General features: G+C 31.7%; 1 protein-coding gene across 1 annotated transcript in view; it reads right to left on the reverse strand.

Annotated features, from left to right (window-relative positions):
* Window positions 1–12,412, reverse strand: part of LOC100639225 (serine/threonine-protein kinase ATR-like) — a 55,088-nt gene that overhangs the window by 18,067 nt on the left and 24,609 nt on the right. Inside the window, exons 16-53 of the mRNA XM_019994755.1 lie at window positions 12,070–12,124; window positions 10,924–10,985; window positions 10,783–10,852; window positions 10,645–10,733; window positions 8,968–9,074; window positions 8,779–8,877; window positions 8,650–8,735; window positions 8,208–8,291; window positions 8,029–8,067; window positions 7,889–7,958; window positions 7,364–7,471; window positions 7,276–7,317; window positions 7,136–7,232; window positions 7,019–7,093; window positions 6,888–6,962; window positions 6,699–6,836; window positions 5,211–5,312; window positions 4,634–4,804; window positions 4,492–4,590; window positions 4,220–4,305; window positions 4,106–4,177; window positions 3,946–4,065; window positions 3,746–3,850; window positions 3,585–3,705; window positions 3,478–3,546; window positions 3,338–3,426; window positions 3,237–3,285; window positions 3,038–3,198; window positions 2,920–2,991; window positions 2,764–2,875; window positions 2,093–2,146; window positions 1,954–2,037; window positions 1,110–1,179; window positions 936–1,061; window positions 836–885; window positions 675–794; window positions 528–633; window positions 405–475 (exon numbers count right to left, since the gene is read on the reverse strand). Of these exons, the coding sequence (XP_019850314.1) occupies window positions 405–475; window positions 528–633; window positions 675–794; window positions 836–885; window positions 936–1,061; window positions 1,110–1,179; window positions 1,954–2,037; window positions 2,093–2,146; window positions 2,764–2,875; window positions 2,920–2,991; window positions 3,038–3,198; window positions 3,237–3,285; window positions 3,338–3,426; window positions 3,478–3,546; window positions 3,585–3,705; window positions 3,746–3,850; window positions 3,946–4,065; window positions 4,106–4,177; window positions 4,220–4,305; window positions 4,492–4,590; window positions 4,634–4,804; window positions 5,211–5,312; window positions 6,699–6,836; window positions 6,888–6,962; window positions 7,019–7,093; window positions 7,136–7,232; window positions 7,276–7,317; window positions 7,364–7,471; window positions 7,889–7,958; window positions 8,029–8,067; window positions 8,208–8,291; window positions 8,650–8,735; window positions 8,779–8,877; window positions 8,968–9,074; window positions 10,645–10,733; window positions 10,783–10,852; window positions 10,924–10,985; window positions 12,070–12,124 (3,405 nt within the window). The remainder of the gene's footprint in view (window positions 1–404; window positions 476–527; window positions 634–674; window positions 795–835; window positions 886–935; window positions 1,062–1,109; window positions 1,180–1,953; window positions 2,038–2,092; window positions 2,147–2,763; window positions 2,876–2,919; window positions 2,992–3,037; window positions 3,199–3,236; window positions 3,286–3,337; window positions 3,427–3,477; window positions 3,547–3,584; window positions 3,706–3,745; window positions 3,851–3,945; window positions 4,066–4,105; window positions 4,178–4,219; window positions 4,306–4,491; window positions 4,591–4,633; window positions 4,805–5,210; window positions 5,313–6,698; window positions 6,837–6,887; window positions 6,963–7,018; window positions 7,094–7,135; window positions 7,233–7,275; window positions 7,318–7,363; window positions 7,472–7,888; window positions 7,959–8,028; window positions 8,068–8,207; window positions 8,292–8,649; window positions 8,736–8,778; window positions 8,878–8,967; window positions 9,075–10,644; window positions 10,734–10,782; window positions 10,853–10,923; window positions 10,986–12,069; window positions 12,125–12,412) is intronic.

The raw sequence follows: 12,412 nt of genomic DNA on the forward strand, positions 1-12,412 counted from the left end.
CTAGGCATGAGAATAAAAGATTAGTTCCCCTATAAAGGAATGGATTTAGCTGCAGCTATGCCTCTTGTGACGTCGTGTTTAGCCACACCTACCAACAGAAAGTAAACTGGCAGGAAGGAAAAATGGGCATTCTTGAAGGATCATATCTCAGTGAATAATTTTGTTTAGACAATGGGAGTTGGAACACATCATTTGTATGGTCAGGCAATCATATTAAGCCAATAAAAAATACCTCAAAAATGCATTGAACTTACCCTTTAAGGTAAAAATATGATGCTATGTAATAAAACTTAGTTCTACTTTCTACTTCAATGTCCAGTACATGTGTATGCATCAAAAAAATCCAGTCATGCATGCTTTTAAATATTTGACACAACAAATGACAAATAATCAAATGGCTTTACTTCATAGTACTTGACTCCAGGATTTTCTCTAATGGCTTTCTGGTAATATAGCAATGCATCTCTATAATTTCCTATACAATTATAATGTCACATCCACAATTAAACACAATTAAAGGAACACACCAATGCTTTGATACTGTAATATTTGCTCTTGAATTGTGGGCTGTGAGGAGCGAAAAGCAGCAGCACCACTAACACCATCAACATCGTTTAAACCAACAAATATTTCCTGAAAACTTAAATGACTTCACAAAATGAAGCCTAATTTACTTGCAAAAATTTTAAATTTTTTTGAATTATATCAGAAGGACAAGATTTCAGAAATTGTTGAAAATACATCAAAGCTCGAGTATAAGCGTGACACTGAAAGGCAGCTTTTGCCAACAAATCCTATTACAGATAAAGTGACAAGCAATACATTTATTACTAACCTTTGGTATGCTTTTTAGAAAATTCTCGACAATGGAAATATTTTGAGAACCTATCACAATAATTGTACGATAAAATTCACAAAAATCATTGAAAAGTAACCAGATTCATTTGTAGACTTCATTGGCTTAGACTTAGCAGTGGGCTGAAGTTTCATTTTATTATGCACCCAAGTCTGAAGATAATCAAGAGAAGCAAATACAGTTTGTGAACAAAGGGAAACAGTTTCTATTAAGAAAAATACATTAAAAGTGAACGAAGAGTAAAATAAAATACCAGCTACATCTCTTGGAATGTCCCGTATACTATCACAGTGTTGTAAGATATGACATATCTCATTTTGAATCTAACAATAAATGATAAAATTAACGTAATGAATAAATGGTTTGTAATATGACATCACAATTAAGTACCACTATCAAATATGCCTTAGCAGCCTACAACTCATATGAGAAGTAGGTGTGGACAAAAGACTCAAAACAGGAGCGTGCAAACAGGACTAAGTCCTGAGCTTTTTAGCAGCAACATAAGAAGGTAATATAGTACCTGACAAAAAACAATTTATGTTCTTTATACATAATGCATGATAATAATCTTGCAAAATCTGGGCAATATAAAGTGAGAAGTGCACACTTCATAAGAAATGCGCACAGGCAAAACATGTGCACATACACAAGAGTAGTCTTTCATGATCTTGCACAATGTCTCTCATCTCATCTTATCACATGACATCCTTGGATGACCAAGCACAGTCAAAGATAGTGAGCAAGACAAAACACATAATTCACAGCAGTAGGTGGATACCCATTCTTGTGATTCATTTTCTCTGTAGGTGAATTCAAAAATACGAGAAGGCACTGTAGTATGATCTGGAAGGCCAAGGTTGCTGTCAAGAGTCTATTATATTGCTATGTACAGTTTAAATGATACTAATGAAATACAATGAATAAAGTTTAGCTAATGAATAGAAAAAATTCTTTAATTCTATTACAGAACAGTATGCCTATTGATGCAAGCTCGCAAATTATTGCATTCTATTAAATTATTCTATGCGCAAAAATATACTTATTTCTGTCAGGTACTATACAGTAAAACATATCTCTAAAAAATTAGAAGGTACCTTTGTAATAATTCCAAAATCTTTCTGGGAAAGAACAGCAAGTAAAACGTGGGGCAAAAGAAACTCAGCAGGGCGAATGTTGTACTAATCAAGGGATATATATGTGAACTTGTCATGGCAACAGTGAATATAATAATACCTTAAATATAAGGGTGCAAGGTAGAAACAACTGCTTTGCAATAGATTTATGCAACTATAAGATATATAAAACATACAAATCATAAAAAGAAGCATCAATTGTTCATCTTCGGACAGTTAAGTACACAAAAAGTTCTACAATACTCTAGCCTTTCTTGTAGGCCACTCTTTTAAGTGACAATTTTTTCCCTTATCGTCTCAACGTATTTCAAAAACTTTAACAGTTCTTTACGAGAAATACTACCTGTACCAGTGCTCTAATCAGGATTTCCTTCCAGCTAATTTATTTACTGCTTAAAATTTAAGTGTAGAATTTGTAAAATTATGCTTGTTGGCTAAAACCATTCAATTTTCATCCTTGCATTTATTAAATACTCTGAAAAAGAAAGTCATAGGGTGAAAATTCTAAAGCCACAGAAGTTCCTGATATTAGGCATGTTACCTATGCAATCAAGAATTTCAAGCAAGAGCTTATTCATTAGCAAACAGTAGTTTAAAAAAGTTCTTTAATTTAGAAGAAATTACACAAGAAATTTTTAAAATAGCAGAAAAAACTGGTACAAAAGCGAAACTATAATTTTTTAGACTTATATCACAAATTAGCTCTTCAACAACTGACTGTGGTCTCAGAAGTTTTTCTACAGTGTACTAATCAATACCAAAAAATCTTACTCTATAAATTAGAGTGACTGCCCATTTCTGTATCCAGTCTTTATAACTTTTGAAATGAGATAACTTAAAAAAATCGGCAGAATTTTCCAACTTCGGATAACGTGGTGAATATCTAAAAGTATTGCCAATTAACATCTACCTTTACACATACGATACTTTGAGTGAAGGTAAGGAGAAAAAATTTCCTGTGTATTCTCTGGAAGCTTGTTCCAAATATGAGTACCATCACTAACATAAATTATATCTATTTCAAAGTATTACATACTACATGTACCTTGATTTTCCAGCATCAGCATTAGCACAATTCAATACTGATAGTACCTCTTGAATAGCAAAAGCACAACAATTTTGCTCTTGAGCATCACGGGAAGCAAGAAAAACTTGTTTTAAGTGCTCAATCAGTTCAATTGAAAATTTTTCTGACAACATATCAGTCTAAACTTTACATTAAAAAGAGTAATAAACTACCTGACCTCAAAATAAACAATCGCTTTGACAGTAGTGACAGTCTGGTATGAAATTCTAATGGATTACAGTAAAACATGCAACAAAATAGCAGACACAATTGAAGTACCTTCCAGGATCAATTGCCCCAAGTATTCCAAGACATTCACCACATTTGAGCCTTAAGCTAGAATCAGCATCTTTTAAATTACAAACAAGCTAGAAATCAAACAATATAAAACAGAACTAAATGCAATAAGATTAACTTACAGAGGTTATAATATCAGCAATAGCTGGATGCACAATATCTCTGTTAATAACTAGCTCCTGAATTTGTGTCTACCAAAACATTATAAAACAAAAAAAGAAATAAATACCTGATGTTTTTTCAAATGCAATAGTAAAGATTGCACAGCATGTGACCGTACATCAGATCTTTGATGATTAATGCCTTTCAATAAATGCTTTAAATGCGATTCAAGAACACACTCCCATGACCTAGAAAACATCACATGAAATCAAAAATGAAACAACTCACATATTATGAGAGATAATACTATCCTTAATAACAGAATTGATATCTTTCAAAAATGGGTGATCAGGTATCACATATACTTCATCAAAGTAAGAACAAAGGCTGTCCCTATAAGTAATGGCATAAAATGACACTCATTTTAAAAATAGAAACATCAATAATAAAATGTCCGTAAAAACAATTCCTATATTGTATGAACATACTTATTTGTGATAAACAGGTACGTAAAAATTTTAGTAATGATGTTAGAAAAAAGCGAAACCCAAGGAGTCAGGACCACAACAATCTCACTTAATAATGGACCCAATAGTGGAATAGAAACACTACATAAAATAATGATTTAATCATAATATTAAATAAAACCTCTGAATGAAACAATCCCAGGCTTCACAAGCTTTTTTGCACACTTCTAAGTTCTTAAATTTTTGACATAACCTATAAAATAAGAAATAAATACAAAAATTAACAGTAGTTTACCTAAGTAAAGCCATCACATTGACTCGGAACTTTGTTATATACTTACTCCCCATTATTACAATTAACGATGTCAAACTTGAAATAGCCTGAAAGGCAAAAAGTGTGACACAATAGTCACTAGTCATAACATGAGAAACTACCAAAACTACTATTATTACACTGTAAATTATTTAAATCAAATTACAAAATCAGTTAGTGTTGAGCATTATTAATGATAATAAAAATAAAAGAAAATGCTCTATTTCTTTATTTCATAAAAGAACAGTCTTTACCATAAGTCCTAAATCATGATCTTCATGTTCACAAGCTATCTCTAACTTAGCATCAAAAAACTTTAAAATACTTAGAAAATTTGGTTCTAAATGATCAGCCTAGACAAGAAAAACAATAACTGAAGAATAAAATTGTACTAACTATTTCAACATCAGATGAAAGTGACATGCTTGATGGTGATTTCTGGACAGATGCTAAAAAAGTTATTCCAACAGTCACTTGACTAGGTGCAGAATACAACTGAAGCAATAACTGGTTTAAAATTTTGCTTCGACGGACAACAAAAACCATATCCAAGTCAGGCATTATAGTCTAAAAATGTAGTAAAAGCATACACAAATAAAGAGCAAATGACACTTTCACAACTTAGGAGCATAAAATATTGAAGAAACAAAAAAATAATATAAGCTAAGGCTTGAAATAGGGAAAGCAAATGAAGGTATCACTGTTGTGTAAACACAAAACAGATATTTTGGGACAAAGGAAAAAAATCAAATTCTTTGAACATTCATTGTACATGTAAATCAAAAAATTTTCATACATCCCCAGTAAGCTTTAGACCATAATAACTGTTAATAAATATACTAATAAAGCTTTGTGTGCTTAATTTCTTCTTCAAAAGGCAGCACTTTGAACAAAGCTTTGAAACTTTTGTCCAGCCCTAGTTATAGTACAAGTCTCACCAGTAAAAATTGGAGATATTGCTTACATCTATTACCTTAAGAAACTGTAATGATAGTGATCGTCTGCTTTCGCTACATTTGCAAATTAAGTTACTAAATATGTAGTGAAAATTGGCAACCAATAGTTCTCCAATAGTCTAAAAATACAAAATAATTTCAAAGTCAATAATACAAAAAAACTGGTCAGAAATGATAACACAAAATCGATTGTTGACACGAAACAAAAAGAATTAATTATTATTATTGGGCAAATTTTGAAAGTACTAAGGAAGAGATGGAGGTCAAAATAAAGTACATGTATGCATTTCATTATAAATCTAGTAAACTCTCTTTCTGCAAGACAGGCTTTAGTTTGAAAAGCTAAGTTGTCATATCAAACAAGACTAAATGATGCATACTGCATAACTGTACATTACAAAATAAAACAGTACAACATGTTGCTAAAAATAGAAATATGCTCTATTTTTGGTCACATGCTGCTCAGTTGTTAGAAACAAGTTGCTATGTGTTGAGCTGTTCATGTTGCTTGGTTGCTAGCAACAGGTTGCCTTGTATGGGGAAGGCCTTTATGATTTCTTTGGTGAACTATATCATGCACTACAAACATGAGATAAGGTACATTTAGCAGCAAATCAAAATTTTTTTACAAATCTAAATGAATGATATTATTATTACAAAATTTCTAATGCACAAAGTCAATTCTATGGTCTACAATGTAACTCTCAAGAAGATCAAGACTGTAAAACAGCTTTAGTCAAGCAGAATATTTTAACCAACTTTTATGTGCATATGTAATGTCAGTAAAATTATGGTGCACAAAAGAAAACTAACTAGGCCAATGTAAAACATTAAGAGTGAGCAAAACGATTAATTTTGATTAGTATTACAATGTTTAAACATTGATGTAGTCATATAGCTTAAGACTAAATGTTGACGTCAATACACTGTTGGAAAACTTCTATTTACGGAAATTTTATAGTTTGTTCTAACTATGAGTTAAGAATCACTGCAGTTATTAATTGCTTATAGCAAGAAAGATAGCTAGAGCAGTTACTGTCTCACTGGTAGCTTAGAAAATCTTCTTTTTGACTGACATGATGAGCCTAATGGATTTAAGCTTTTATTCTGAGATTCAAAAAGATTTTATAGCTGCTTTCTAAACTTTCTTGCTGCTTTGAGAATTGTCTGGGTAACAATTGAGTCTTATCTTGTTGTTGTAAGTAAGCTCAAGACATTGTTGGTTTCATCAGTAGCCTTCATATTTGCCATTTTATATCATTGCAACCACACCCAAATCAATGAAAAGAATAACCTTATTATTGGCTAGTGCGCACGTGAGCAGTAGTTACATGATTTAACTTTAATAACAGTTAGATGACCGGTAAAAACAGATGCTTTCTTGCCTTAGTGAGGTTCACTTTTGCTCATCCAAAATTCTAAAAACACTGAATACACTATATGAGCAGCAATGGTAAAATATGCTGTTAAAATATAATATGTAGTAAACTTTAATTACAATTTACTTTGTTAAATTTTTCTGCAATAAAAGTTAGACATTGCAATACATGATTAGATCCTTCAGCAACAAGTAGTGATATAAATGGATCATGTATTGACTGAAGAAATTCTTCAACTGTTTTATAACCAAATACATTTGAAATCTGTTAAACAAAAATAAAAAAATTAGTTAAATTTACATGTATAATATGTACCTCAGCACAAAAGTTTTTTTTCAAATTTGAACAAAGAATCATAAATGGTTTTTCATTTAGAATTTCCACTAAAAGCTATTAATTGGTAAAAATAACAGCAATACATTAAGCAAAGACAAATGTATATGTACTTCACAAATTTGATGTTTCAAAGGCAATGGTAGCTTCCCAGAAGCAAGCCTATGAAATCTACAGAGCTCTTTTATCTAAAAAATTATCGGTATAAATAAAATCAATAAGCACAAAACCTCATTAAAAGCTGCAGCTTTAATCACAATACTACCACGAAGTAACATTTCTAGAAGTAGAATGACACAATGTCTAAAAACGTTATTGTTCTTGAATCTGTAAAATGGATAGCAAGTACTACAATAGGAAGAATAGCTACCTTCCTAAGCAGCCCAAAATATCAATAGATACTTTACTTCGTCTGAAAAAATCACAAAATGCATCATTCAATGACAACACTTACAAACTTTGTGTGACAGGATAAAGCTAATAGTGTTAATTTACGCAAAAACGGATGGTTAGATATATCACCTTCGTAGGAGCCCCATAAATTAAACAAAATTGCAGAATGCTTCCTATTAATGAAAACACTATAATTTGAAAATTGTTGAGTCAGAGCTTTAAAAATTTTGTAAACCAGAGCAAATATAAAATTAAAATTATTTGAAAATGTTACAACTATATAAATAGTAATTAAACACAGTACAAGACTGTGTCTGTTAAAATTAATGACAAAAATGGTAATCATACTTTTCAAGCACAATGCATAGCATTTCATAAGTTATAATATGCTGCCTAATGTAACTTAAAAGGACGTTCATCTCTCCGGTCCCTGGTTATAATTAAATTAATAGGATTATTAAAATTAGCACAAACAATGTCAAAATCATTTGAACGAAACAACCTAAATTTCATAACTACCAAAATTAAAAATACATGTATAAGGCTAGCCCAAATACATAGAAGTGAATCCACAAAAATAGATAACTGACCCAAATGAGGATACAACTTCAATATCTTCATGATCCATTAAGGAAAGCAAAGGAAATAAAGCATCCTGATCTATTAAATACACAATAATATTAAAACTACTGTACACAAATGTAAAGTACATTTTGTTTATAACACTTACTAATAAATGAACAAATCTTAATGGAGCTTTCAAGTGTTGCTAATAGAAAATATAAAAATAATAATAAGAATAAAAAATTGAATTTATGATTTAATTGAAAAAGAAAAGTTAAAAGTGTCTGTCAAAAATTATTAACAGACACGAAGTCCCACCAAAAAAGACATTATAAATACACTTACATATCAAAATGTGCTTTGACTTTTCCTCATTTAATATTATAAAGTTCAAAATTTTGCAGTAAGTTGACGACAAGAGTTCATTATCTAAAAAGAATGGAATAGTTAGATTTAGATAATGCCTAGACTTGAGGAAAAATTTCAGTACATTATGAATATATTTATTATTTTGAAAGTTTTACAAGGTCCAGTCACAAAATACATGTATCCAGATGTATGCATGACACACTGACATAGTACATAACATATCTGTTAATAACATAGATACATGTAGATATGCTCCAAAAATACAATTTTATTACATTTTCATTATAATGTGACACTTTGACATCCAGCTCTCAAATACAAAAGGACAAACTTTAAAATGAATATACTTACAATAGCTCATTATCTTTACATACACAATGTACATGCACATCAACATACATGGTAAATAAAAGCTTACTGATTGGAGCATTAGCTTCAACAATATGCTGATAGTCACTGTTATCAATAAAAAATGTTTCTTGTGACAGCCTCCACTCCAACGAACTGTTATGAAAATCAATATTTACTTTACAAATGAAAGGCTAACCGTGTTATTTTAACTCCAGTTACAATGTAACATAACAGTAGAGCATGTTTTGATAACTGCAAGAGCATTGACTCTGTCCAGCTATAGCTTGCAGCATCACTACAAAAAATTTTTTTTAAGTAAAAGAGTTTGTACATTACAGGGTAAAGAATCTTTAGCTACATACATGCAGTGCATTATAGTACTCACTTCACTAATTCATTTAAAAACAAAATAGCCTCATTGGAGTCCAACTCATACATAACTAAGGGCAATATTCGAATAAGTTCAACTTTCAAAGCTAGAACTCCAGTAACCTAATAAAAAACTAAAAATTCAAAAATATCTTATTAAATAGTAGGACTAAAACGAATAGTGAGGTATTTAAATATTCACTTGTTATAGCAATATTCAAATAGTTTTTTGCTATTCAAACTATTCACATCATAAAATTATTAATAGTTATTGCAATCCTTAATGGCTATGCCTGGGACGTGTCACCTGCACAGGCTGCTTTCTCAGTCTGTTTCTTGGTCTTTTTACTTACCAGCTCACTAAGTACTGATGCTGTGGCCAGAGAAAGAGGGTCAGAATCTCTAAAAAGTCTAGTTTGGCATCATCTTGAAAAGATTAACAGCAAAAAGGTAGTTCATAATCATTCAAAAAAAACAGTTGAATCATTCAAAAATTTGTTTGTTTAGCATGCCAATTATTTGAATAGTAAAAAGTACTATTCATTTCAGCCCTATTAAATATCACTGAAACAAGCGTAACAGGGTAAAAAATATTCCTATAATTGATTTCACCACCTTGCAAGTACAACTTGGTCATTATTAAGACTTATAGAGGTTCTCTGTACCTTCTAATGCTTCTAGAGAAGTCTTTAGACAGTATCTCTATGTTCTCTTGCTGTTAGAAAGTTCTTAACTTTGTCCCATGTGTAAGCCGCCATTTTGTTTGCCGTGGCCACACCCAATCACGTAAAGGAGCATGGGCGGGTGGTTGCTAAGGCTTGTTATTTCTCCAATACAACGTGTATAGAAGAAATGTAAGTGTGGACATACAAGTAAATATATATATATATATAGATAGCGCAACAGTGAAATCAATTATAGGAACGACCTGGGGGCTATGCCCCCAGGTCGTTAAAAAGTCTTGTTACCTCTTACTGAAAGGAATAGAATAACACATACCATATACTAATTTTTATCGTGATTAGAAATATCTTGGAAACTGCAAAAATGCTGCTGCACTTACATGTATGTCCACATTATAACAAAATACATGTAAGTGCATATGTACATTGTACATCTCAAGCAGTGCACCACAAGGCAACAAGGATACAGAATTTCACAATAGACTATAATGTAAAATCTACAAATACACTTCACTTTGAAAACAAATCCCTATACAGTGGAACATTTAAGGACAAAGCATATTTTAGCCATAAGCAAACATCTAACCTAGATTGTATATGTAAAACATATTCTGTACATCTTAAGCAATTTAAAAAATGTGGTAACTACTGTATAGTGAAAAATTTCAGATGCAGTTAAATTTGGTGAATTCCAAAATTTTGGTAATTGGCAAATTTTACTTTGGTAAATTAGTGGCCAAGTGCCATTGCGCATGTGTATAATGGCTCAAAATGGTGGAATTTATTTTTGCGAATGGCTATCAAAATGCCTAATTTAATTCTCTCCAAAACTTACTGGTGTACAGTACATACTTGTACGCAACTTCAAAGCTACTTTGAATTTAGAAAGTGCATCTAAAAAGAATTGTACTCCTCTAGGTGACATGCAGCTCACTATAAGGCTTGTCCCAACACACAGACAGACAGACAGACAGACACAGACAGACAAACAGACATAGACCCACATATACCATTCCTTTCCTAACAACTTCCAAAAGAATGTCACCATTGCAAACATAATGTAGAGCACATAAAGCATGAATAGCCAAATCCAAATTGACTATAAACAAATAATAATAACACCATTTGAAAGATACAGAGCAAATTACTTTCTTCAATTTCAGTAATCCACTGAAAATCAGCTCCATTATAAGATGGTTTATGATGAATAATGCTTTCCTAAAGTGCATAGTTCAAAGGAGGCATAAAATTATATAATAAGTGGTGCTAAAAAAGTATATTAAAAATACTTTTGAGGAATAGTTTGAGAGAATATAAAGACACTGATTTTTCTGAGCCAAAAACAAGTCACCTAAATGTACGTACAAACACAAAATTTAAGAGAGTATTATCAACATACATGTACACTGTAATATTAAGGCAATAACAATCATAAGAAACCAGAGTATTAGGAGAAAAACATTCACAAAATAGGTCAAAAGCATAGTTGGGGCTCATATAAAAAGACTACTTACTGAGACTAACACAGTCATGTATATATGTTGTTTTTATCTTAGAGAAGTCGTTATAAAGTACCGGGATACATCATACATGCCTTTTCATGATGTTAAAAAGCTCATAACTTATAGTCCTGTAACCTGCCATTTCATATGCCTTTGGCAGCACTCATTTCACAAATAGAGAAGGGGTGAACTGGCAGTTAAGGCATCTTAATTGTTACTTTTCCAAAAGAGCATAAATTGTCCTTCAGTGCGTACAAAAAGGCTACAGTTGTAGTAAACTGTGCGGGCGTTTAATCGGTAAAACACGGTATGCGTATCTATACTTGGAGATTCTTAGTACCAGGCGTTTATTCAAGCCTGGCCTTTATTTGAACATTTACGGTACATAGTAAATCACACACTCACATACATTATTGATAAGTAATAACATTTGTACCCTTCCCCAAACATGTGTATAGTAAGGACTATAACTTTATTACTAATAGCCACAAGAGTACAGAATACTTAAAGAGAGTATCCAACAGCCCTATAGCAGGCTGATGCATGAGGGCATATTTGTTCAAAGTCACAATCCGCATACTCCAGTATACTTGTCAATGAATATTATTATCTTGTAGACAGTTGAGTTGCTATTGTCAAAAATTGGCAAGTGCTTTGGGCACAAACTCATGGATACCAGCAGGGCTGCCTTTGTCGTTCATCTTTCCAGTCTTCTTTATGTATTGAAAGATATTTCCAAGTTTTTTAAAGCTTAGGGCTAGAAAATGTTGCCACATGCTTGATCACATGATATGGTAAGTATACTGGAGTATGCGGATTATGACTTTGAGTAAATACATGCTCATGCATCAGCCTGCTATAGGGCTGCTGGATACTCTCTTTAAGTATTATGTACTCTTGATAGCCACAAAATTAAAGTTAATTAACATTTACTTTGTGACATTAAACAGCCAATAGAAATCAAGCAGGTGTAAACTAACTTCAAAACCTAAAAAAGACTTACTCAATATACCATAGGGGTAGTAAATTTGGAGGGTATAAATTTTCATGTTTTAGTAAAAAGCTCTTAATTCCTAAATTTTGCGTCTTTGCCTGGGCACTTGAACTACATGAAAGTCATTGATTTTCACATGCTGCACATTCGCAGTGAGCATTTCCACGGTATTAATTTTAGTGATTAAGAAGTCAACCACAAAATCCAAAAAAGTAAATACCCCACAGAATTTATACCCGTATGGTAACTTTAGAAATACAAGAATGAAAATAATAATGTTCA

Source organism: Amphimedon queenslandica, unplaced genomic scaffold, assembly GCF_000090795.2.
Source record: "Amphimedon queenslandica unplaced genomic scaffold, v1.1 AMPQUscaffold_13466, whole genome shotgun sequence".
Taxonomy (NCBI): Eukaryota; Metazoa; Porifera; class Demospongiae; order Haplosclerida; family Niphatidae; genus Amphimedon; species Amphimedon queenslandica.